Genomic DNA, 25,453 nt, shown 5'->3' with positions numbered 1-25,453 from the left:
TGGTGTTTTGCTCTTACTGTCCTTGCAAGTCTCAGCTCCTGTTGAACTTTGCCTTTCCTGTTGCCATTCCTAGATACCCAGGCAATGTTTCTACATTCCTTCTTTGCAGCCTGTCTCTGCTTTCCCCTTCTCTGTTTTCCCCTCCAGTATGCTGCCTTTTTGCATTGGAGCTCCACCATGAGTTCCCTGCTTAACCAAGCTGGTCTCCTGATGTGTCCACCCATCTTCCTGAATGTCAAGGTGGACCATTCCCGTGCCTGGAAGATGCTGACCTTGAATAAAGGCTTTCTAGCTGTTCTGAGCTCCTTTGCCCTTTCAGAGCTGCCTTACGAGATCCCACTTAACAATTCACTGAGTAAGCCTCAGGATCCCAGGATCTGCTCAGCTGCACTCCTTCCTCACTCCCCTCTGGATCTTGAACCATGCTATTGTGTGGTCACTATGGTCACGGCTGCCACTCTCAGGTCCCCAAACGGTTCTTCCTTGTTAGCGAATAGCAGCACATCCAGCTGTTTGTAACCTTTGTTGCCCCATGCAGTACCTGTATCGAGGAGTTATCCCTGACATCCTCCAGAAGTCTTTTTGATTGCTTTTGTCCTGTTGTGTTGCCCTTCTAGCAGATGTCAGAGATTCTTGAAAATTGTATAGCACAAATTTTCAACCACTTTTCTTCACCTACCAAAAGATTCAGAATTTCATAAAATATTTCATTTGTCAGTCTTTAACACATGAGAATTTTGAGGCATTACCCTTCAAGGTAATTATTTTTATAAACTGCAGATTAGCAGACACAAAGATAAATGTTTTCCTATTTAATATTTGCTTCTGTATGCTAGGAGATGATTGGCCACTTGTAATTTTTACCTTAAGAATTATGAAGCTGTGAGTGATGGAAAGCTACTTTCCGTGACTGAATGCTAATTATAGTCCTTCTACAATATGTAAACATTTTTTAATACTGTAACAACTGTAGCAGTCTGATCTTGTGTGCACTGACGTTTATGTCATAATGTATTCATTTAAATGTGAATAACAACAACGAATCCATGATAAATCATTTGTCCATAAATGTAACTTTTCTCTGAAAATGCAAAATGAAAAGAGATTTCATTCAGTGGTACAGAATAGCTCTTAAGTCTGCCCATAGATTTTGATTCCACTGACTGAAGTTATATTAGCCAATAATCATTACTGAAGGATTGAAACTTTCTGGGAACTAGGCATGGTTTGTTTGCATGAGGAAATGAGAGCATGCACATTCAGCAGAGCATGTATAGGTGCTTCAGGAGTCTCTGTTAGCAAGTATTCTTTCCTAATTCTCTCAATTTTTTAATCCTTGGGGAACAGAATATGTCAATTCCTGCCTCAAATTTAGCAGTGAAAATAATGTTTTCACTATGTAAACAGACTTGACTGTATTACTGGTATCAACCAAATATTGATTCTGTTAAGGCCAGGTTTCAAATTAATTTCAGTTGTACATATAAAGAGTTTTAGGAACAGCTTTAAAAAACCAAAATCTATTAGTGCTGATAAGTAACATCTAGAATAATAAGTTGAAGCTCATGACAATAAAATTGTGTGTTTGAGGAAATACACATTGCAGAAATACACATTGGAGAGGAGCTGCATGAATAGCAAAGGCAAATGACATTTCCTTTCAGAATCTCTTAAAATATGATGTTGTCCATCATTTTTTTTTCAGGAGATTGTCACCACATTTCCCTGTTAATATCCTAACTCATAATATCATTGAGCATGATAGCTTTATAAACAATTGTTGGTTTCATTGTTGTTGCTAATTTACCATTTTTAATAGCAAGTTATAATTGCTGGCTAATAAATGTTTCATGCTCGGAAATTTGCTTTTTTTGCTGATCTTTTCACTAAATGTAACTGCTGCTTGACGGTGGTTCTGATGAACATTAGTTTTTCACAGGATGATGGTTATATTATTAGTCTTATTGAGATAGATAACGGTTTCTGAATATGCAGAAGGAAAATAGTTTTCAGAATTCTTGGATGAACATAAATATTGGAGAGCGGCAATGGCTCCAGTGAAAGTTTGAAGACGGCTTCTAGACCGTCATGTTTTGCGGGAGTAATTTAGCTGATTTTGCAAGAACATATTTCAATGGATAGTTTTTTGTAGAATCTCCTATAAACAGAAATTCACAGCTTGCTGCAAACTGATCTCTATGCAAGTTGCTATGCTTATTGTTTAATATTAATATCTTTAATGTTTTATTTTATGTTTATTTGTATGTTTAATGTTTTATTTTTCCTAGGTATAAGAAGGGTGTTTCAGTTTTTAGGCAAAGCCAGTTCTTGTTTGAGAGAAAAATTGAAGGGGCCAAGCTGATGACAAGCCAGAATCGTAGCATGGCATGGCTTTACGTGCTAAATTGTTCCTACAGCTTGAGTGTTGACTTAATTCACCCTTCACAAATATGCGCTCTCTGTTAATGTGTTGTTTACAATGTGCTAATGTTCCCACAAAGCCCACTGAAGTAGAGCAAATTGTCCCATTTCATTAGTACAGGGTTCTAACTTTGAATAATTTTATTTCATGTCAAATAGCTGTTTAGCTCTGCATCATCAATATAACCAGTATTTATTGTTTTGTAGAACAAGTTGTTGCTGCTTCCCATTTGTCATCTTTCTGGCTTGCTGATTCACTCTAGCTTTTATTCTCCGGTCTCAAATCATTCACATTCTCCTAAAGGGATTGCATCTAAACGTAACCATTTACCTTAATGTTCAATTTTCACTTTTTTTTTTTTTTAATATCATTGTGTATTTGGAGTCTTGCAAAGAGGGCTGATTCAGAATACCACCTGCCTATTGTGTGTGTATGTGGACAGAGAAGAGTAAGGACGTTTTTCCCTATTAGCTCCATTTTGGACAGGAGAAAATTGCCAGTTTCTTAAATCGCATGGCATACTGGCACTGTTAGCGCCCTTTCTTTCCAGATGCGAGGCCAGCACACATGTAATGCGTGGTGTTGCACTTTGTGATGTCTTCCAGAGCGCTGCTTTGTCTGTGCTCTGGCAACCTCCTCGAGTGATATTTTATGGCGTCAATGTACCAATATCCTTTAGGAAGTAAAACTTCATCTAATGTATTTCAACTATTCATGTGCTTATGGTTAGGAATTTGCTTAGATGGAGTTAAGAATTAAGAATTTGGGCTGAGATGTGTGTGTCGAGGCAGCTTGAGGAGACGTTTTCTGTTCCCGCTACCCGATGTGTCCGATGGTCCTGTAGGAAAGGAAAGAGCGTGTGGGAAATTCTAAGTGTAATGGACACCTTTCGCCACTAGATGGTATTGTTATATGAGATTAAGTATTTGCTTTGTGGGACAGGATGCCGAAGGGAAGTGGGCCTTTAATGGTTGTTAGTCATGTGAGAAGGTGCCAATGGCTACAGATAGCCTCAGGAACAATGTTTGGCAGTTAATTAAACCATAACTTCTTCTTTTTCTTCTTTTCTTTTTTTTTCAATTTGGAAGATTTCTTGAATAACTGAATCTTTGCAAGTGACTAAGCTCAGTGTATATGCTGACAAAATAATGAAAAGTGGGAAATTTCTTCAAATGCTGTCATTATATATCACAATAGTATATATATTCTAGTCCACTTATGATTTGTTTCAATAAACGCATGTTTCTTCTGCTTGAACAAAGTGAGATTTTTTTTTTTTCAAGAAAAGTATGAGAAGGCTGGACACCTATGTGAGCAGGAACACAAGTAGGTTTGACTTTTACCCCATGCAATGCAATGATACTCGCATGCTATACTTCTGCCAGTGTATTATAACTTCTTAAAAACTCAAAGAATCAGGGATGTGTGACATATTGCACTGGCTGGCCAAATTATTATGCACCCTATTCCTTAAAGAAAAAGGAATTGCCAGTTGCTAATTGTGTGGGTTCTTAGGGAGGTCCATTCCGTGAAGTACCAAGCAAGTCTGTACAAAATGCTGTATGTAGCTGTTGTGTGGAAAGCATTAGTCACTTAGCTTGGAACTGAGAAGCAGTTCTTCTAAGGGCAGCAAAACAAAATGCTGCCCTCATTTGAAAAACTTTAGGTAGAAGATGGAGAGAAACATGCTGTGTTTCTTGTAATGACTTTGACACTGCCTTACAGCTTTGCTTTCTTAAAAATATTGAGAGAAAGCATTTTACTTCAGCTGATTTGGAGTTTAAATCATTTTTTCATGCCAGGTTTTGTTTGAAAATCTGCTGATTTCCTGTTTGAGTCCCAGGCAGATGGATTGCAGGATCTCTGTAGTGATTGACATTTGAATTTTCCCGTGTTGTGACTGTGGCAGTGCCCCCTATTTTCCTGTGCATTGTACGAACCCGGAACAAAATAAGTTACCTACCCCAAATGTATTTGTTCATGTATTTAGAAATAGCTTTCAGGACAGAGTAGGACCAGTCAATTGAATATTTTTTAATCCTGCTCACTACTCCCAATGTCTTCCCAAACCATCAACAGCTCACACTAATCTTAGGTGAGATATACATGCAGGACTTGTCACAGGGAGAAGATGAAGCTCTTGATGTTTATTTCTCAGTGAAATGCTTTGTTTTAAATAGACATTTGGCATGCTTATGAAACATGAAAAGCTCCTGCCTGTTGTTTGAGCATGCCCGCCTGTAGGTGCCGTCCACGGCCCCGGGCTTTGGAGCAACCCTTAGCAGCACATGGTCCATCTTCTCCCCAGGCGCAGAGAGCCTGGGCAGGGGCCGCAGGGCTTGTTCACCGCTCTGCTCACGCTGACGATGGCACCTGCAGGCTTTCTCTCTGCCCGGCACCTAGGTTTGATCTGAGGAGGGTCTCTGGGACAGTCAGAGAGGCAGTGTAGATACCTCATGTATCTCATGTGAGGTAAAACATGATTTAAAGGACTGGCTTCCCAGCAGGTATGAATCACTCTGGTGATAATCCCACCTGGCCTGGGAAATTTGGTATTCAGCTTAGAATCATTACTAGGCTCAGATCACTCGCAGATTGCAAAGTCCTAGGCAAAAATGTTGCGTCACACAGTGCTGCCAACTAACCTGTGACAGCACAATATATTTCATACAAAAAGTCGTCATGAATATTGTAAAAGAACATGGAGGCTACTGGGGTTGTAAAATATCATCATATTCGTTTCTCACATCAGTTTCATCTTCCTGCATTTTCCTCATTATATAGTTTTCCATCGACTGGGTATTTCTTCCTCTCTTCTGCTGGACTGAATTTTACTTCTTGTGTCGGTTACCTTCTTGATGGCCTTTCTAAATGCTTGAGGGCAACCATGAAATCCACCTCTTGTCTGTGTTTTACCAGCTTCTGATATTAGCTGGAATGTGTTTTCTCTTGAAAAGAGGCTTGAGCCCCTGGAAACTGGTGAAGCAGTTTTGTTTTCAGTGAGGAAATCCACTGTTTTAGATTTTCTTCCACTCTTGGCATGAGAGCTAGGCCAGAGTTGGGGAGTAATGCCAGAGCAAAGTCACTAGCTGTTTATGAATATGTATTTCTGTTTTAAATGAGTGATTTTTGATTTGACAGTTTTTTGACTTTTAACTTTGTGTCTGTGATAAGAAACAGTAATAGGTATATTTTAACCACCGAAACAATGAACATAGTGAATGATTGCGCTTATGATTAATAGAATAGCACAATTCAGTTCTACCAAGAGACTTTCAAGAACACAATGATTTTAAGTATGTTGCCGAAAAAGAAAGATTTTCTTTCTTTCATTCTCTCCTTCTTAAGTTAGACAGTCATAGTTGTACATGTCAAGCATGAAACTTATAAAAAACGTGATCTAACAACACTCAGCACAGACTTTTCTTCATTTGCAGGAAGCTGCAATGCTTTTAAGTTAAGAAAATACTAAAATAAATAGTATAACTCATATGTGACCAATATTTTTTTTCAACAGATGTATCTCAGGCATAGGCAGTCCTCGTGATTATGAATTAGGTCTTCAGTGTCCTACAGGGACTTTATCAAAGGCAATAAGGGAAAATCCAGCAATTTCACAGTGACTAGCAAGTCACTGTGACTACCCTTATTAATTAAGGCTGCAATACAAGAAGCATATTTTCCTCAGTTTTCTGAGATTTGCTGGAAAGTGATGGAGACAATGATCAAGAAGGACAGCAACTGTTAAAAAAGATACTGCAGAGGAAGGGAAAACTCATATCTAGCCAGTCTGTTCTGCACGTGTGTTCTGCGATGGATGTTTTGTCACCAGCAGTGCTTTTGGACATATCTCAGTGAGCTTGAACCTTAGAAGAAATAGTTATGACCCCTCTTGTCCAGAGTCCTATGGACTTTATGCTCACTATAAAAGGGATAGCAATTTTTCAGTTCATTTCAGGTGACCTCTGATTTCTGTTTTACCATTGTCTGATGTTGGTACTAAGCTGTGCATGATCAAAAGTTAAACTGGCCTTAAAACTATTAGTAACAATTCAAATAATCCGTCATCTAAATAATCAGACTGGCTAAAGGACCTCAGATAGTGCCTCTGGCTTGCAGTTTAATTCCAAACTAGCATTTGCTTTCAGTATTTCATAACTCTTTTTGCTCAACCTGCCAAAAAGCAAGTTGTATTTTTCCCAGTACATGTGCACTTAAACTATACCATGTATTCCCTCTGCAAGTTTAGCTGCTGCATTATTATAGTGATAATATCAAAAGCTTTGATTTATATTCCTTCAGCAATGCTACCTAATTTCTTGTTTGCTTTCTTTACTACAACTGGATACTTGGCTAAAGGCTTTAAAGGATTTTTCTGTAATAACTTCCAATCTCTTTTTATGCGGCAGAATCTTTCTTTTTAGCTGCTAGTCTGTCAGTTTGGTTCTTTGTTTCAGGGCCTGTCAGTCTGCATTCGTCTGCATTTGCTTTTGGCAAGACCAGGGTCTTAAACGAGATAAATCTTTTCCTCTTCATTTCCAGTTTCCATATGATATGCTGTGGTTCCTCATCTAGTAACACTTACAGACTTTGAAATCTTTCACTTTAACACAGTAGTTCAGGTCTTTTAACACAAGAAAAAGATAAAATAGAAAAGAGAGGAGAAAATAAGGCATTCAGGGACACATCTCTGATTTTTGTAGCATCTTTTTGCTATACTCTTTTGTTTGCCCGTGTATGCCTAAATTTTAACTAAACCTTGTATAGTCTAAGAAAGAAAACCTTCCATGCTGAACTCGTCTTGTTCACTAGTTTATCTACTAATTATTTTTATGTCACTCTCCTTCACTTTAAAGATCATTTAATTTTTTTTACGTCCTAATTCAACAGAACATTTAAATCCTTTCCTAAGGGACTAAAATGCTTATAAGTGTTTAACATTTCTTGGATTCCATGGAATGAATGCACTTGGTTAAAAAGCTGAACATTTGCCTAAGGATTCTTGTGATGCCTTATCTGAAGCAGGTTAAAAGGAGGCAGTGTGCAAGCATAGTGGGGACAGATGTGACTGTCTAAGGCCATCCTCCCAGTGCCATGTCACAGGCTCCTAGGTGGCCCAGTGTGACAGAATGAGCTAGCCAGCTGGGATCCCAGGCAGTGCATTGTCCATGATGGCTGTATTTTTGCTAATAAATAGAATGGGCTGGAGTCCGTTCTGTGGGCCAGAAGACTTGTGGCATGGTTAAACTCTTCCTTTCCCCTTAAACAGGATTGTCTCATCATCCTTCCTGTTGGGAGCACTGGCCTGAGCAGTGCCCGGGTTCTGCCGTCCGCTGGTACCACGTAGGGGCGTTCTCTTGGAGGCTGCTAGTTGGTGCAGCCCAAAACCATTCCTGGAGGGTCCTAATACCTGAGCAGTGAGGGTGTTTGTGTGACAACACTTGAGCCATGCTTTCACCCCATGTGATTTGCTGGCAGAGGTGTATGTGTTGGGGCTGCTCCAGGCGCAGAGCACTGGGCTGCTCCAGTCCTGGAAAATCCTTGCGAGGGCACCGCTGCTGGCCTCAAGCTGAGCCCTGCAGCCCTCCTGCTCGTGGGGACGCTCCGGTCTGCCGCAGTCGGGGGAAGAGGTCCTAGGCTCTGTCAGCCTTGGCACCAACCCTTCCAGAGAAAAAATCTCTTTCTTCTGCCAAACAGTGGGATTCTGGAAGTGACATTACAACGTGGGAGGCAGAAACTAAGAGGGTAGGAGATAAGAACCTCTTTATCCTTTTGTTTTACCAAGGAAAATCAGTGCTTGCTTTTTAGTGCTTGTTTTGCTGATGCAGCTCCTTTTGCCAGAGCCCTGCTAGCTAGAAGTGCAAAAAAGTCATATTAATTTCTAGCTGCTTAGAAATGTTACCCTTCTTAACACAAGGGGTTAAAAAAAGTTTGCTGAATGAAATGCTCAACATCACAGGCATGACAATACTTATCCTCAGTTTCTAGGAAGGTATTTTAAACACCTGAGAACAAGAATGGATATAAAACGTGAAAGGTCTCTTGCTCAAAGATATTTCCACTTGAATCTTTTACAGTCCTTCTGATTTCTGCCCTTTGGCCTCCTTTCCAGTTCAGTGAATGTCCTAGTCCCACACCAGGGAAAGCCTCACAGTTTCACGAAACTTTTGTCAAATAAGTCTCCAAATAAAACGTAACTGACATTTTTTTCACTGCCTCTTTTTCGCCCTGTCAGAACAGTCAGAGCAGTGAACAGTGATCATACCATCAAGGCAGTGGCATGGAAACACACCCTGCTGGTATTTCTGGCATGGCCCAAAATGTCCTTTTCTGGGGAGATACATGAAAGGAGCGTTTAGGTGTAGAGATTTCCTCCTGTCCATTCCTGAGGAGATGGCTAGGGATTTGCATTGAGAGGAGGGACCCTGTCCTCCAAGAGGATCTCACGTATCCACTGCGGCCATTATATGGAAGACCTGTCAGTAGTTTTGGCCCCTTCCCCATGTTTATCTTTCTGTCCTCATACAGCTAATTTCTCACCCTAGACCATCTACCTGATCTCCTTTCTGTAGGCAGCTGTTTTCAGTACGGATGAGCCAGAGGGTGGACAGTGCCTGAGGTGGCATTAGCATTTCTTCCTGTAGCCGGTTCCTACTGGGCATGAGATAGACATTGTCCTTAGTGCTTATTCCTCTGCTGCCCACTTTAGTCTCCTGTCTGTCCCTCTCTGGCGTGATGGGACAACGTGGACAGGGCTGTGGGGATTGTGGAGGTGGACAGAGGGAGCAGCACCCTCATGTCTGTTAGGCATTTGCTGTTTTGGCTGGTGTCAACATTAGTTCAGCATGTGACATGTTTTCCACAGGATCTGTTCAGCTTGGCTAATCTAGCCTGTCTTATTTCTGAATCTTCTTTGTCTTAAAAACACACCTGCTCCTGAACTGTCTAGGAGACACGGGCTTAACCTCTATTTTTGAAATATGTTTGAAGATTACTATGTTATGTGGTGGAGAGCAAAGGGGACAAGATGGTTAATAGCTTTGTAGTAAACAGCAGAATCAGAGAAAAGGTGGTTTTCTCAAGAAATCTTGAGAAGTACTGTAGTCCTTCCTGGCCCAAGACAGGATTAACCTAAACTATGTGGGACTATGTTTGTGTAGCCTGTTTGATCTTCAAAGCATCCCATATTGAGTTGCTGTACCCTCTGGAGGCAATCTTTTCCAGGATGTCACTAGTATTTCTCATGCAAAGTGTTCCTTGTGCCCACAAAAAGAGGGAAAAACAAATAGCAGTGTGGCTCTGGGTAGCCTGGCTTCAGATCTGACACTTTTAGATGGGTACTAAGTTATTTCCTCAACTAAAAATTATCCCCTTAATGTGAGCAGAAATCCAGGGTAGCACCTGTTTTGGCCTTAGTCGAATCAGTATGAGAGCTTCTTGTTACAGAGAATTAAAAGAGCTGGTAGGATTAACCTAGAGTCCACGTGTCACTGCCATAGCCAAGTGTGGTTGCTGCTGCCCCTCTGTCTCCTCTGTTTGTCTAGGTTTCTTGTGGTGGGTCCTTCAACACGGCGAGGGAGCAATTGCCCAGCTTCCCTAGAAATGCCAGTGGTCTCCGGATCTCCCAAGTTGTTAGGTGGCCGATGAAATCCAAGTAAATGTTAAGCAAATTTATGCAGCACTAAACTGCCAAGTTTTGCAGGAAGGGAAAGCTGGAGGAGGAGGGTAGATGAGCTCTTCTCTCACGGTCTATGTTGTCAGTAAATTTTTATAGAGGTGAGATTTATTCTAGTGTCAACCTTATGTGACTGTATATAGTGGGGGCTGGACTCAATAGTCTGTCTAAATAAAAGCTGTTCAGCAGTGTGTAAAGCCAGTCCTTCGGAGCGTTTTGTCTCTTCGTACTGCTCTTTCATTGTTAGTCCCTTTCATGCTGCTCTTCATCTGAGTGATCCTTTGCTTGTTTTTTCTGGAGGGAAAGAGTGGGAGCCAAATATTTAGTCAAAAATCCTCATGTTTGTTAATGCACAGAACCAATGTGTCAATTAAGAAAGGAAAACATAACAACAACCAATCTCTTGCTCTTCTTTTTAGGTACCATCTTTGCTAGCTGATTGAAAAACCCGCTTTACCACGTGGGTGTTAGGTGCGTTGCTGCGGTACATGTGCCCCGACAGCCCGGTCGAGAGCCCTGGCAGGCAGCTCCAGCAGCGCCGGTGGCTGCCTGGGGACGGAGGCAGCTCAAAATGTCTCATGGGACATCCTGTGGCCACCAAGCAGCCCCCCACACGCTGCCCTGCGACCGAGGCGCTGGGCAGTTTCCATGAGCCAGCATTTGCAGAAACGATTTCTTATGGAGCGCAGCCTCTCTGCCGAGGTGCAGACACAGGCTAGGTGCAGGGCAGAAGCTGAGAAGGGGCTCAGGAAATCAGGCAAACTGTACTGCAACAGAGAGCCTCCCTTGTGAAAGCCTACTGGAAAGAATAAAAGAGAAATGCATTAAACAGCCTGAACTGTCTGACTGGAGAATCTTCAAAACGTGGAATGATCTTTGTACATGGTTAAGTCAAATCTGCAATGTCAAACATAACCAAAGATTTGGATGTGCATTGTAACATGCTGAATAGAAATCAGAAATGTTGGAATATCTGAAGTAGGACTGCATAGCACAGCAATACTTGGTTTCTAAAGAAATTATGGCATTTTTTGATGTTTATTTCTGATTCTGTGCAGAGAATTGCTCTAACAGAAGGTAATACATAGTCAACTTAAGGAAGATTTTTAGTGAGAAAAGTTAAAAACTGTGAAAATGGAAGGGCCTGCTATTTTAGTAGGAAAACCTAAATATATGATGCCATCAGAGGAAGGCATCATTTTCTCATAAAAGGAAAATTATTTCAATTTGTAAAAATACGAAGGAGAAAAAAACTTCAAATTAAAATCAACATTGTGTGAAACAGAATTACAGATAGAAAATTGAAAGGACACATCCTCATCTGCTGAGGTCTAAATGGAAAAAGCCATTAGCAAAATTGGCATTACCGTGATCTTTCAAATTAGCAGTAGGCTCACATAAACTGAATTTTCGGGCTTTACGTTGAGAAGAAAAAGTAGCAAGTTCTGATTAACTTGTGTTGGTTCTTCCTCTCACCCCCACCTCCAAAGAATATCGAGAAATGGTATTAGATAATAAGAAGGCATCCTAGGAAAACTGATTTATCACCAAGTCCATGCTGCTTTGCTCATTTGCATGATTAGAGGATCATGTGCCACACACTATGTGCGTGTGCTGTGTCTGTGTGCACATATAAAATAACAGTTTCTTTTACATAGCATTGATTTTTCTCACAGTTTTACAGTGATCACAGTCTTTATTTCAGGCAAAAAAGACTGTCTTGCAGAGAGTCAGACAGAATAACTGTGTCAAATAAGATTTATTTCAAGGAATATAAATGCAGCTGTCTTTACTCACACAGAAGTAAAGATTTAAAGCAAAAAGTTTTTACAAACTCCTTTGGCTTGCTTTCTTGCCTGACCTGAGCTCAGAGTCAGCCAAAGACTCCCACTGACTGAAGCATCTGCAGAAGCTAAATGAAGTTTTTAGGTGAACACTTTAAATTGAAGCTGGCTGGGAGGTTCATGAAGTAATTTGAACTCTCAGTGTGTGCATGCACAGTACTTAGGTAGCAGTATTTTACCTATTATCACCTCAGAAAAAAAACCACTGGGAGTTGTGGATGTTTGCAAAATTTGTTCAGACATGCTCTCATGGAGGGCTAGGGCATACAGACGTCTGGATTTTCTTGGACGTATTCTCTGGAAATCTTGTCTGGGCAGATTTTGAATACCTTATAAATGTGCCTGGGACTTAGGGACACCTGGTATCCCTTGCCCAGATGCCCCAATCCAGCTGCTGCACATCAGCATTTCATAGTAGTCACATCTGGGACTCTGGACATAGCAACAATCTTACGTGGAGGCTCTGACCGTGTGTGCTATGTTGTATAGCCATGCATTATATGAGTTTGACACTTCTGGAAGGTCTGCTGGGCCTCTACTGTCCAGTTGGTTTATGCATGTATAATAATTTTGATGCAGCTCTGAAGCCTGAGGCTTAATGTGCATGTACGTTACAGTACATACACATTTCAGCCTGTGAAATTCTGTAGCTGTCCCCACTGGAGTCCTTATACATCATTGTCAACTTTGAGGATTGGGTTCAAGTATGGTGCCTTTCCTAGATAGGAATATATTTTTTAGGTTACTCTATAATTTGAGTGACATGACAGTCCAGTGCCATCCTAATAGCTAGGCACTCAAGTTACAAATACAGTTTTCAAAGAAATAACATTCAATACAGCATGTGCATTTATTTCTTTAACGGGTTCATTCTTTCTGAAAGGTCAGCACCTTTCAGATGCTTGATTTCCTTTTTAACATAAGGCTGATCTCTTTTTCTGATATTGTCTCACATGATGTAGGTGATGACAGTAATAGAAAGCGTTATCTTTTCCCTGATCAGTCTGTCCTAAGTGGCCTGCATTATTCCTGACCTGGAAAGGAAATGTTGAAATTAAAGTATAATTCTATAATGAATTAACGTGCTGTAGATTCATTGCTGTTTTTGTAAGAATTATTTTCACTTCATTAGCTGACTCTCCCCTCCCACCCATTTTATAAGAATTATTATGAAGCCAGAACTTGATTAGTGCTGCCTTTGTCAATTTTAGTTATTAATGATTAGTTAATTCTCTCAAGGAATCTATTTTTGGTGCAGTAGTATTCATTTTAAGCCACTGAGTCGAATGTTTAAACACTTTTAACACTTGCTTTTCAATTATGTAGTTACGGCAGAGTAAGAAGCCTTTAATACATTAAAACATTCTTGTGAAACAGGAATGATGTCTGATTTTCACAGCTCTAAAAATAGCACACAATGTTACACACGCGTACGGTGTTACACGCTATATATGATGAAACTCATGAGCAAAACCAAAAAGGAGTAAGTGGGATTCTAGTCGTAACTTTGGTTAGCTCTTCTGTGCAGGAGCAGGGACTAAGTGACTTTTTACTTATAAAGAAGATCATTATTTTCTGTTCTACTTCTCCTCTATTAGTGGAAATGCAAAATTTTTAAAGTTTTTTTTTAATAATAGAAGTCTTATCAACATTTTCTCAGCTCTTTTTCAGGGCCTATCAGTTGGAAATACAAAATTATAGTGCTTAAAGAGATCCTTTCCCCCCAGTATTGCAGATAAGAGCCTTGGTTATATGTCTAGAATGACCTGGTGTGCAAAAATAACTGTACTGGGCTAAAAATGATTGCAAATTTAAATATGAATCAGTGGGTAGAAAATGTAGGACAAATTGAGATGCAGGGCGATTGCTGCAGGGGTTGCTTTTTCTTACAGCTTTGTGGAACTACACTCAGGAATAAACGGGTAGTGTATGCTTTTTGGAGGCTTTGCACTTTTTATACTGTGCATGGGTGTGCAGAAGAGAGAAAGACAGCTCCCTGAGGCATGCATATGAGAATATGAAGCAGGTCTCCAGGGAGCGTTGTAGGGCTATAGGAATAAGTTACATAGTTTGGGGAAGATCTAGGACTGATGTCTCAGGAGAATATTTTCTTACCAGGTCTTTGCATTGCACTGCAGAAATGCCAAGAGTGTCTCATGAGGATAGTGCATGACAAAGACTACAGAAGTGAGCAGTTGGGAACTTTTCTCCAGTCACCAGGGTAAACAGCCCTTGAAGAGAAGTTATTGAAATTATATTTGAAATATAGCAACGTTCAGAACAGTCTACCTAAGACCCGTTACCTATTGGTCAGCCTGATTGAGCAAAAAATACAGAGAGAGCCCTCTCTGCTTCAGAAGCTTTTTCCTCTTCCCTTTTGCTGTTTATGTTAAATTCTCGCCAGAGCTGAAGGGTCCGTCTGGGGCTCTCCTGAGTCACTACCTCAGAGCACAGGGCTGTCCAGACATTTCAGTTGGCTCTGTGTACTTTTTTTTTCTCCCACATCGAAAGGAAATGAGTAATTAAGTTCATGTTTTTAGTTGCTGATTTGCAGGATCAGAAAATGAAAGGTTGCAAGATGTTTTAGGAGATCACCTCCTTTCTGCCAAATATGCGAGTTCCCCAAATTTCCTAGGGTCTTCTCATATCCCTTCTACAAGTTACAAGCTCACAATGCCAGCTCATAATTTTTTGTGAGTTAGTACTGAATGTAAAGACTATTCTGCTGGGAAGATTTGTTAGTCTAGTAAGGAGTGACATTGTAAGCGTTCTCCAGATGGAGAGAAAAATCACTCCCCAGTAGGCTAATATGCTACTAGTATTTACTTTCGGCCCGTTCATAGCTGACCACTGTTGATCTCAGACTTGGATATAATAGCCAAATGAGCAGACTTCCCGTTGCAAGAATTGAATTCCAAGTACTTAAAAAGATACATCTAAAGTCTTCTGCACATATTTTTTTTGCTACTCATGTCCTATACCTAGTATAAAAGTTCATTCACCCTAAAAAATTCAACACTTGAGTTTTCCACTCAAAATTTGTTAGTCCACTAGAATCCCTATGCAGGGAAGACTTTTGGTGGTATATTCATTTTAGGATTTGTAGTGATATCCAATTGAGTTTTAAATTTCTAAGGTTTTATCTAAATCCATTAAATATATCTGAACAACTTGAATTATATCATCCATTTTTGACAGCACGGTGTTAAGGTCACTGGAACTGCGTTAACTATTTCTTAAGAATGGTTCAATTACTTAACTAGCCGCTGGAGATTAGATATACTGAATGGCACATTCTCTTTCTTTTTCTTTCTTCATTTCTGATTCACATTAAAATAGACTATATGCTATCTGAACCAGTTCAGGTTTCCACGTATTCCCTGTATGCTTTTTATCAATAGCTATGCTCTACAAAGTTATCACTGCTTTTTAGCTGCTTCATCACTTTCTTTCCAGTTATTAGCTGGTATAAAGTTGTTCCACGTTTAGGATTTGTCTTGATTCTGTCTCCTTTTTAATGGTCTTTGTTTTTTTTTCTAATCATATTTTTAAAATAATTTCTTCTTTCCCTTCCTCAAGGATTAACTCATTTGGTTTTCATTCTCTCTTCATTTATCTCTTCATTTCTCTTGTGGATATTTCACAATTGTGCATATCATTATCAAGATAAATCACCAGTTCCCATTTTCAGCAAGGTTTCTTTTTATCCTCCAACCTCCAATCAATCTCTCTGAAGCTGAACTGGCTGCCTTGCTGAGCACTTATGGAATAAAATCCTGTCCCTACTGTATTCAGTGGGAGTTTTGTCACTTATGTCAATGACTTCAATCCTTCACCCACAGTTAACGTGTATTAGATTTTAATTATAATACCTTTTAGGATCCTCCAGCTTTCTTCTTGCTTCATGGACTTTAATTACTTCCTAGTGAGCACACTATTTACTCCTCTTAATTCCACTCAGCTTGTTTTTTCAAATGCATACTTTTTCTCATTGCTTGTCAGAGCATAGGAGAAAGATTATACCTTAGGAAAATATAAAGCTAGCCAAAAGGGAGTTATGGTAAACATTTAAGCATTGCTTTTGCAAATCATTCTGTGAAGACAATCTGCCTATTAATTTTGGTGGGCTTCATGGGAAACCTGGACTTCTGCATGCCTCCCTATGAAGGAACGGAGCCTTGCAGAACGTGATTATCACCTCTCAAGCACAAAGTGGTAACAAGTTTAAGAATAAAGAAATGAAAAGAAAAGATTGGTCTCTGCGACACACCTAGAGGTCCTCAGATAAGGAACTTCTAATCTTTTTTTGCTCTAGGGAAGACAGAGTAACAATAATGATAAATAGGAATTCCGTGTGAAAGTAAGACAAATTCAATTTGTAATCATTGCTGTTTACCAGGATGTTGGCAGCAACATCATATTTAGAAAAGTATTATGACTTTATAGTATTTATTAGCTGAGGGTTTTTTTTAGCCTTTCAAAGGCTAGTTATATGATTTTGCCAGCTACATTCATATAGAAATGTTCCATGTCAAAAGGCTTCATAGACTCATAAGTGAAATAAACCTGAGTCACTCTATTTTTCTAACTTTTCTTGTGTCTGGTCTATAGCTCTGAAATTGCAGATTAATTAAGCTTTTAAGATAGAAAAGAGACTCTCTTTATTTGTCTTCACTCTTCGTGATCTTATGGTTTATTTGTTACATGGGACAGTGCTGCATGTTTGTATAGAACCTTGAAGTAAGATGTGGTGTTACAGGTTTCTGCAACCTCTGACCTCTGAAGTCCCTTCTTCTTTACTTCATGAGACAATGCTGTATTAAGTCACGAAAAAACAGAAGTAATGATGCTACTTTTTTCTGAGCAAGAAGTTCTACTAAGAAACAGAGCTTCTGGGAATAGCAGCTCAGTATCATGACCTCTCTCTGGCTTTGTGGTATGACTCGCAATATATACCTGGTCAGTAGTATCTGCCGAGAAACTGTATGCGTGTCTTCAGGCTGCTGAAGGGGAGATCAGGATACTGCACTGCACAAGTGCGTGAGGTGTTTCCCTCATGGTGGAAGTGTGTGAGGTGGAATACTGTGATGTCAATTTGGTGCTAACTTACAGTGTCAGTTTGCTTCTTCAGAAATAATGTTAAATAAAACTAAGAAGAGCAGGGGAAGAGAATGTGTTGCCTGTAAATGTCTAATCAGAAGTAAGGGCATTTCGTGTGGTCAGGTAAGTCAGATAATTAGTAGTCTGGATAACCGATGAGGTTATTTAGAAGACTGATTAGTTGCAAAAAAGTTTGGTCAGGATCAGTCCCAGGGCACTGGAGAATTATCTGACTGAATGTATATTTTTTTCAGACAGCAAAATAGAGCTAGGTAATTCTTAAAATAAGCTTCTAGTGCACTGACAAGAACAACCATTCCCCTTGTAGAATTATTTCATTTCTAAAACATTGCTGGTGCCTAGAGCCTCACTGCATGCAGCCATGGTCATGGGGGCTTCCAGTCCCTGTCCTGGCCACATGTTAGAAAAGAGTACTTTGGCAATTCAATTTAAAAATAGCTTTGACAACAAACAGGTCAAGGTAGCTCGCTTAGTAGTGGACAGGACAAGAGTGCGTTCTCATTTGTTTCTCACTATGGCTGGTGCTCCCCAGCTAATTCATTTTTTAACAAAACTAATCTCCCCTTTGTCTTTTTGTCTTTGCAGAATTTAGGTTTTGACAGTCCTGAGCCATACATCAATCACTTTGCCTTTTAAGTACTAAAATAACATCAGTATTCTGAGAATTCAGCTTTTTCTTTGATGTCTTTTCTGGTGGGTAACACTAGCTGAATCCTTTGCTTTGGAGTCATTTTGTAGTAACAGCTGGAATTAGGTCATCACAGAATCTGTAGATAGTGTTGTTTTTCTGACAATTTAAGCAAGATTTTTTTTCCCCCTGCTATTGGTAAATGTGACCAGGCTTTTTCATCCTTCCCTATTTTCCTTCAAGACCTAGGAAACACAATGAGTTTGTTTCCTGGAACTAAATCCATGGGGAAGACATTTGAACATAATATTATGGCAAACAGATTAGGGTCAGGACTGGGAGTAATGGGAGTTGCTACTGCTGTTTGAAAGTGGTCCAAGTCCTTTTCAGATGGCAGAAAGTGCAACCACTGACAGTACCTTTTCCATAGTTGATACTGTAGATTATACCTGGGATGGACAGACCTTCTCAAAGTAGGTTTTTTTGGTGACAGTAAGAACATTTTTCTCAAAGGCTTATACTAAGCAATTGTCTTATACCTCTCTCTTACTTTCCCTCTGGATGTTTGCCTCCACCACAATGAAAGCAGTTAATGGAGAAGTTTGGCCTGTGCCACTGTCACAAGAACTCACTTTTGTGCTGGAAGTTCCATCTTCATATGTGGGAAGGATCTTGGTGCATGTATGCAGAATTTGAGAGCAAAACCAAAAAATTATTGTTTGCTTTAAACGTGATGGTCTTTACTTTGCTGTTTTCCAAAGTGTTGCTCATCCAACACTCCTTTAACAGTCAAGCATTTGTCTTGTAAAAGAACTACCCCCCTCAATAACAAAAGTCCCAAGCCACCAGCTAGACAAAACCACCTCCTGACCACTGTGGTAATCCGATTTGCTTTCTGCAGCTAAGTGATTATGGTAGCATCAAGTTTATGATTTTGTTACTTGATACAATCAACACTGACAAACCATTTCCTCATGCTTTGAAATGAATTGCATTATTCATGCAAAAAATAAATAAATCGGTGGATAGAGGAAAAACACAGAAAAAACAACCTGCTTAGCAAATGAATTAGTCTTACCTAATAGTTAAGTATTCAGGACTGCAGATGGGGCCAATTACTATATATCCCTATAGTGATGTTCAGTGTGAATGCTGCCAGAGACAGCTGTGGGCTTGCTAAGGACTCAGCCTCCAAACCCGTTTCCCATGGACTGGGGTGGGTTAGTTCTAGTCCATCATTGGAAGCGAATTGGAGCGTTATGTGGTCTAATGGTGAGGTGAAAGTCTCCATTTCTGTATGAGCCCTGAGCTGAATGCAACAAATAGAATCAGAGCTACCTTCCTACTTTTCAGTCTGACTTTAAATCCATAATTGCCATTTTTTCTTAGCTGAGGCTCCAGGAATAATGATGATTATTATTTTTTATTTGTTTCCCACCTATTGCCTGGGTCTGATGCTGTACAGAAGAGAACAGAAAACAGAAATCTACTCTATGTTTATTTAGCTATCACTTGTGCTGGCTGCTTTGAGGAAGGCATTCTGAGGCATTGAGATTCCTATGTTTGCCTCGACTAAGCTCTTTCTGATATCTGCTATTGCTGTGTGGTATGGGAAACTGCAGAAACTGTCAGAAACTGTCCTGAACAAATGTGATGGGGCTGAAGAAACTAGCAAGAAGTTTAAAACCTCTAGCTGGTGTTCTCTGCTTTAAAAAAGTCATCTGATCACCCCCTCCCCCCACTAGCTGCTGGGTGCTGGCTTCTGCATATGACGGAGCAAAGGGAAGCTACTAGTGAGATCACTTGTTTTTAAAGGATGCACTTTCCAGAGTAAAGAATAACTTACTGCTCTGAATGTTGCTTTCTAGGACCTGAGGATTTCGGAATACTTCCCGGCTAATGGGTTAGCTGGAAATCTTTCTTGAGATTGTGAAAAAAATATTTCTTTTATTGCACTGAAGGAATTTCTTACACAGGTATAGACTACCTCTCTCGTTGAGTCTAATGCCCTGCAATGACTGGGAATTATTGCAGTAGACATCTTGTTCAGAGGACAGAATGTTTTGTTCAGATGTTCACAGAACATCTGGCTCACAGGTGATCACGCTCATCTACCACTGAATGATTCCTACTGCTCTGTGACAAATCTAAGTCAAGACTAAAATAACAAAAGACCAAAAAGAACCAACAATGGTGTGTCATGGTAAAGAAAAGAAGAGAGGCTGAGAGGGTTCAACATGCCCTGTGTCTCTGGGATTTCAGGGAATTTGCTAGCTACAGCTCCCAGATGATCCTGGGAAACAAGCACACTGTGAACAGTCCAGTGATTCCTGCCAGTTCTTCTGGAGGAAAAATTCAAATTCCTTCTGATATGAAATCTGGCAGTCATTTGAACTTGGAGTGAGGCAGTAATATCCATGTTTCTCCTCTCCGTCTTGCTTTTACCTGGGGACAAACTCCAATGCTGTGGAAAAAACCAAATTAAACTATCCCTGAAAATAAGTCCAAAGTCATACAAGAGTAGGACCCAGCTCCCTTGATGTGCAGTGTTTTAACTTCCTACAATCTCTCTGCTAATATACCATCCATCTTCATTAGTGTGAGCTATTTGTGGTTGAAAGCTGCCAGAATTACCTAGCAACACCATTTCATTTGAGATATTACTAATATCAGCTTTTTTATACTGTTGTTCCAGCTCTAGATTCTTGTTAATGAAAAGAGAAACACTTGTTGGTAATGTCAGCACTCTAGTTTGTTTATTCCTTGTTTGCATTTTTTCATGTAAAACTGAGTAGCTATGTGCACTAAATTCTGCTCATAGAAATGTATTTTAAGGAAATAATTTAGAAGAAAATTCTATAGGAAATGCTCGCATTTAACCCCTTTCCTTTGCCTGATGAGCTAGGACACTACTACATATATATAATTCCATATGCAGCATGTCATTTAACAGAATGCTTGGTTCTGTGTCCAGGAAATTCTTCTTTTGCATAGAAACTAAATACTGTATTAAAAGAAATTGATCTTATTTTGTTCATTAAGGTGTTCTGAAAGTTTAAATACATTGAAGAGGATTTCTTACAATGTATATACTGGAAAAGATATTTAAAATTAAAATTCAGTGGCTGGAAGCTGGTATCTTATTCTGTTCTCTTAAAAGAAATGAATAGATCCTAAACATGCTTTCAAAGTCTAGGACTTATTTCTGTTTGTCAATTCACCAAAAGAAAGAGTTTCCATGCTGTTGGCATAATAAATGAAATGAGGTTCTAGTAAAGTGGCTACTTCTTTCTGGACTGGATTTAGAAATGGCAATCCTGACTAAAAATGTAAAACAATACTTTGCTCAGGTCCTCAGATGATATTCTGGTCTAGGAATAGGAGCTGCAGTGATGTAAGGCCTCCTGTGAGATATAGGAATATCTAACGATAGTAAAAATAATTAATTATGTGTTGGGTTTCTTTCTTGGTAATGAGGGCTCATCAGGTGTTTTGTGTGTGTTTTTTAGAGTGTTTGTGATCTTGTTTCTATGGGGTGGTTAGTGCCACCCCATAGTAGGAAGCAAACATTAGTTAGTGCATGATTTACAATAGGAAAAGCAGAGTCTTCGGGAATTAATACATTTTAACAGAGGATTTTATCTGGAGTAGTTTGTGGGATTTCCCAGTACTGCATGTTTATATGGCAGATTTTTATCCTTGTCTCGGCTGATGCTCTATTAAAACTGCCTATAAATAATTAATCATGGTGTACTTAAAAGTCTGATATAAAGTGTGTGAGGCAGTGCACAGGAGCTTTGAACAAAAAGATAGTTAAGGCCAAGCTCAGAGGGACTTTTTATTGTCCAGTTCCAGTTGACCAGCTACACGCCTCAGTGGATGTAGGGTCTCCAGAGATACCAGGTTGCCTAGTATATTAAAAAAATCTTTGGGATGATGTTTCATCCTACGGTTTTGGGAAGGACCTGTGATTTTCCATACCTCTTCCTCTTAAAGCATGATTCCATAATTAACCCATTAGTTGCATTTTCAATGCTTTTGCATGAAAGAGGGCCCCAGGTGTCACTGTTGTATCTCTTGACACGACAGAGCAATGCCTCTGGTCTTCTGTCTTTGTGCCAGGTCACACAATCTGATACAGAGAGTTTTGTCCCTTTTCATTTGTCTCAATACAAGGAAGCATGTCACTTTTCATGTGGCCCTACATACCTCTCTTTTTTCACAAAAATATCTGATCAGCCTAAATACGTTGCCATGGTCTATGTGAGTGCTTGGGTATGCCTGCGGTGCCGTGCTCAGAGATATCTGAGCTGATCGTAAACAGGGCTGGGGTGATGACTGCTGAATGGAGTTTATTTTATCCAGAGTTCAACGTTGTGGTAACGTCATTTCAGTACTAATAAATGGGTATAGATAACATGGACATCTCTACATAGCACTTAGCTGCATTATTATAGGAATATCCAGAGGTCCATGTACAGTGCTGGAAAAGGTTAGGAACTGAAGAGCAAGATTTGCAAGAGTCCACACACACTCTGCTTGCTGCATGTAGATGGTAGCAGCTAAAAGAAAATAGCAAAGATGGCTGCATTTGAAAAGCCCTGCCCCGGAAGGGAAGATCTCCCTGCAGCAGCACGGTCTGGGGATGGAGAGCTGGGCAGCAGCTCTGCAGAGAAGGCCCTGGGGGCCCTGGGGGCAGCGAGCTGAGCGTGGGCCAGCAGTGCGCCCTGGCCGCGAGGAAGGCCCACAGTGTCCTGGGCTGCATTAGCAGGGGCACAGCCAGGAGACCGAGGGATGTGATCATCCTCCTTTATTCAGCGCTCATGAGACCGCATGTAGATAGTGCATCCAGTTTTGGGCCCCCGGTACAAGCAAGACATCATCAAACTGCAGTGAGTTCAGCGGAGGGCCGCCACGATGGTCACAGGCTGGAGCACTTGTCCTGTGAGGAAAGGCTGAGGGACTGCAGCTTGTTCAGCTGGGAAATGAGACAGTTGTGGGGGGACCCCACAGCAGCCTACTAGTACCTACAAGGATCTTCACAAGAAGATAGGTCCAGGCTCTTCACGGTGGTGCATGGCAGGAGAACAGTAAACACTGGGCATAAGTTTCAGCAAGAGAGGTTCAGATCGGGTATAAAAAAACACTTTTTCCCAGGAGGATGGTCCAACAATGGAGCAGGCTGCCCAGAGAGGTTGTGCAGTCTCTGCCCTTGGAGATTTTCAAACTAGACTGGTCTTGAAACCTGAGCAACCATGCCTGACCTCAGAGTTGACCCTGCCTTGGGCAGGAAATTGCACTAAGAGATCTCCTGAGGTCCCTTCCAGCCTGTGTTGCTCTGGTTTTATGAAATTCTGCTGCTCTCACAGAGGTAAGGGGTTATCTTCAGCCCAGAGGTGGAGGTAGAGATGCACACAATCCTTACCTAGGCCTAAGCACCATTGTCACACTTTCCAGGACTAAAAATTGTGTCAGTTGCTTTTTCTAAGATACAGTCAGACATGACGTTGATGCCATTTTATATCAACTTTTGTTTTTAGGGCGCTTACCTGAAAGTGGGAGACCTGGGCTGATTCAGATTCGCGTCTCCATCATCCATCCCAAGAGAGTGCCCTTAACCTCCAGGTCATAGTCTGGGTGTACCATGCACCTTCTCTCTTCCTGAAGCTGCGCAACTGTGCAGTCAAGAATGCAAAATCTTTGGGTCAGAGAGAAAAAAAGCAAGAGAGGGTAAGATTCATAGTGAACTGCCTTTGCAGTAACTGTCTGTTTTGGTCTAGTCTTTGGTTCCAGACTCTTTTTCTAACGCTGCTTCTGACTTTTAGCTGATGACCATTTATTCCTATACATATGAGCACTCATGGAAACAAACTCCATGTCTTCCTGTCCAAATAAATGTCTTAATTGTGCAGACATGGAGTTATGCTTGCTTGTTCGCTCCCTTCTTCCCCTCTGCTCTTCCTGACCCACATAAAACTCACACTCCTTACTGCACAGCTGGAGCAAAAGAGGTGAAAATTATGTCCTTTGCATAATTCCCTCTAGTTCCACAAAAAAGTCTGTGTTTTGATGGCAAAGTCATTCTCTTTGGAAGATGGAAATGCATACTTGTATTTCCTCAGGCTACAGAAGCCGTTGAGCCCATCTACTTCTTGCTGTTATCCCAAGCCATGAGGCAATATGAGTCTTTCCCCACTCGGACAACATTTTAGGTAGAAAAGGTTATGATTGTTGTGCTTTGACTAAATTTTGTCCAGTAACTGTGTATTAGGCTTGCTATAGGCACTTCCCAGATCACGCCTCAAATAGGAGTAAGAATGCTTGCTATGTGAAAGTTCTACTCTTCTTTTGCAGCTTAGATTCAAATTACGAATTTTATATGCCAAATTATTTATGATGATCAGTACTGACCAATGGTTGGGTCACATTTGCTTAAATAAAATCACCAGATTTGGTCAGGAAGGACTCTCTCCTAGAAAATGCACAATGTTTTAGCATCTTCAGCAAAGGTAATCTCAATTCTCAGGGAAGATGCTGAAGGGCAGTTAGTGATAACTGCATTTTCACTTGCCAGACATTGCTCGTGGCCTCAGCCTGTAAGAAATCTATGGGACTGTTTGTTTCACTTGGGAAACAGAATGTCTCCATTTACTGAGGAGTACATGGTGGAAACAGTTTCATCAGAGAATGTTAAATTTTGTGGTTCCTTCATGAAATGTGTCAGATTAATAGGAAGAAAGTGTTTTAAACGGTTGACTTTAATTAGAGGAACAGTGAAGTCTGCCAACAACAATAATCCATTTTTGGTGACCAAGTGTTTAAGTCATTTTACAAGTTATTACATTTGTTCTTAATTATGTTCTCATTTATTGAGGTTTAATCTATTTGGAAAAATACCAGTCCTAATGGTATGCTTCACAGAGCACAAATTATGTTGCAGAATATTTAAAATATATATTTTTTATTTTCTATTTTCTCCCTTTTGCTATTACCTTCTGTGATTCTTTTAGCGTCATTTGATACATCTGGTCACAAAGTGTCATATTGCTCTTAGATTTACCATTTGATGAGTATTTGCATCAGTTACAAAGGCTCCTTTTTACTGTCTTTGTAAAGTTGCCAGATTGAGACCTTGATCAGCAGTAAAGATACACTGATACTGATTAATGCTTTTGCTATCACAAAGACTGATTACTGTAATTCACCCTTTTAGGGACTTTCAGCCCATGCTATTAGGATATTGTAACAGACATACTGTGTTGCCACAAAGGTTTTCTCCAAAATGAGATTAGCTGAATGTATTGCATTGGTTATTAAATTTCAAAAAAATTCAGAATTTATTAAGTAGAGAAATTTCATATTAATAACATTATATATAATAGCATATGTTTGGGGGATCTTAGAGCATTATTGGTAGGAGCCCATCATATGAGTCATCATTTTGCTACTCTCATCTTTCATGTAGCTCCTCCAAATTACTGAGCTGTTTTAATGAAGTCTATTAAGATTTGTACATCATCAATAGAATAAATTTTCACGGATATTCTGTAAGCTGAATCTGGTGGTGTTTTTCGGTCAACATAGACATGCTTTGTATTTACCTGAACATCTGAATTGCAGGTTTTCATATTCCTGTTTTTAATTGGTGAGTGTATAATTATGAGCTTGGATGAGTCTTCCTGAAAGCTAGTTATGACATAATAGATATTGCAATTCACTAAATGACAATTTAGACTACAAGCTACAGACTGGATGATATTTTC

The 25,453-nt window shown here is 40.0% G+C and overlaps 1 protein-coding gene across 6 annotated transcripts in view; it reads left to right on the top strand.

The window, feature by feature from the left end:
- The window catches only part of TAFA2 (TAFA chemokine like family member 2), a 201,668-nt gene that overhangs the window by 33,347 nt on the left and 142,868 nt on the right, over positions 1-25,453 (top strand). For 5 of the 6 annotated variants that reach the window (XR_011139536.1, XR_011139537.1, XR_011139535.1 and 2 more), the window contains exon 2: positions 23,231-23,420. The exons of the other annotated variant lie outside the window; for it this stretch is intronic. Coding sequence is in view for 1 of the 5 variants with exons in the window: in XM_068934285.1 (XP_068790386.1) it covers positions 23,380-23,420 (41 nt within the window). In the remaining 4 variants the exon portion in view is untranslated. The remainder of the gene's footprint in view (positions 1-23,230; positions 23,421-25,453) is intronic. 6 annotated transcript variants of the gene reach the window in all.

The sequence above is a fragment of the Struthio camelus genome, chromosome 1, assembly GCF_040807025.1.
Source record: "Struthio camelus isolate bStrCam1 chromosome 1, bStrCam1.hap1, whole genome shotgun sequence".
Lineage (NCBI taxonomy): Eukaryota > Metazoa > Chordata > Aves > Struthioniformes > Struthionidae > Struthio > Struthio camelus.
This window is presented reverse-complemented; position numbering and strand designations above follow the sequence as displayed.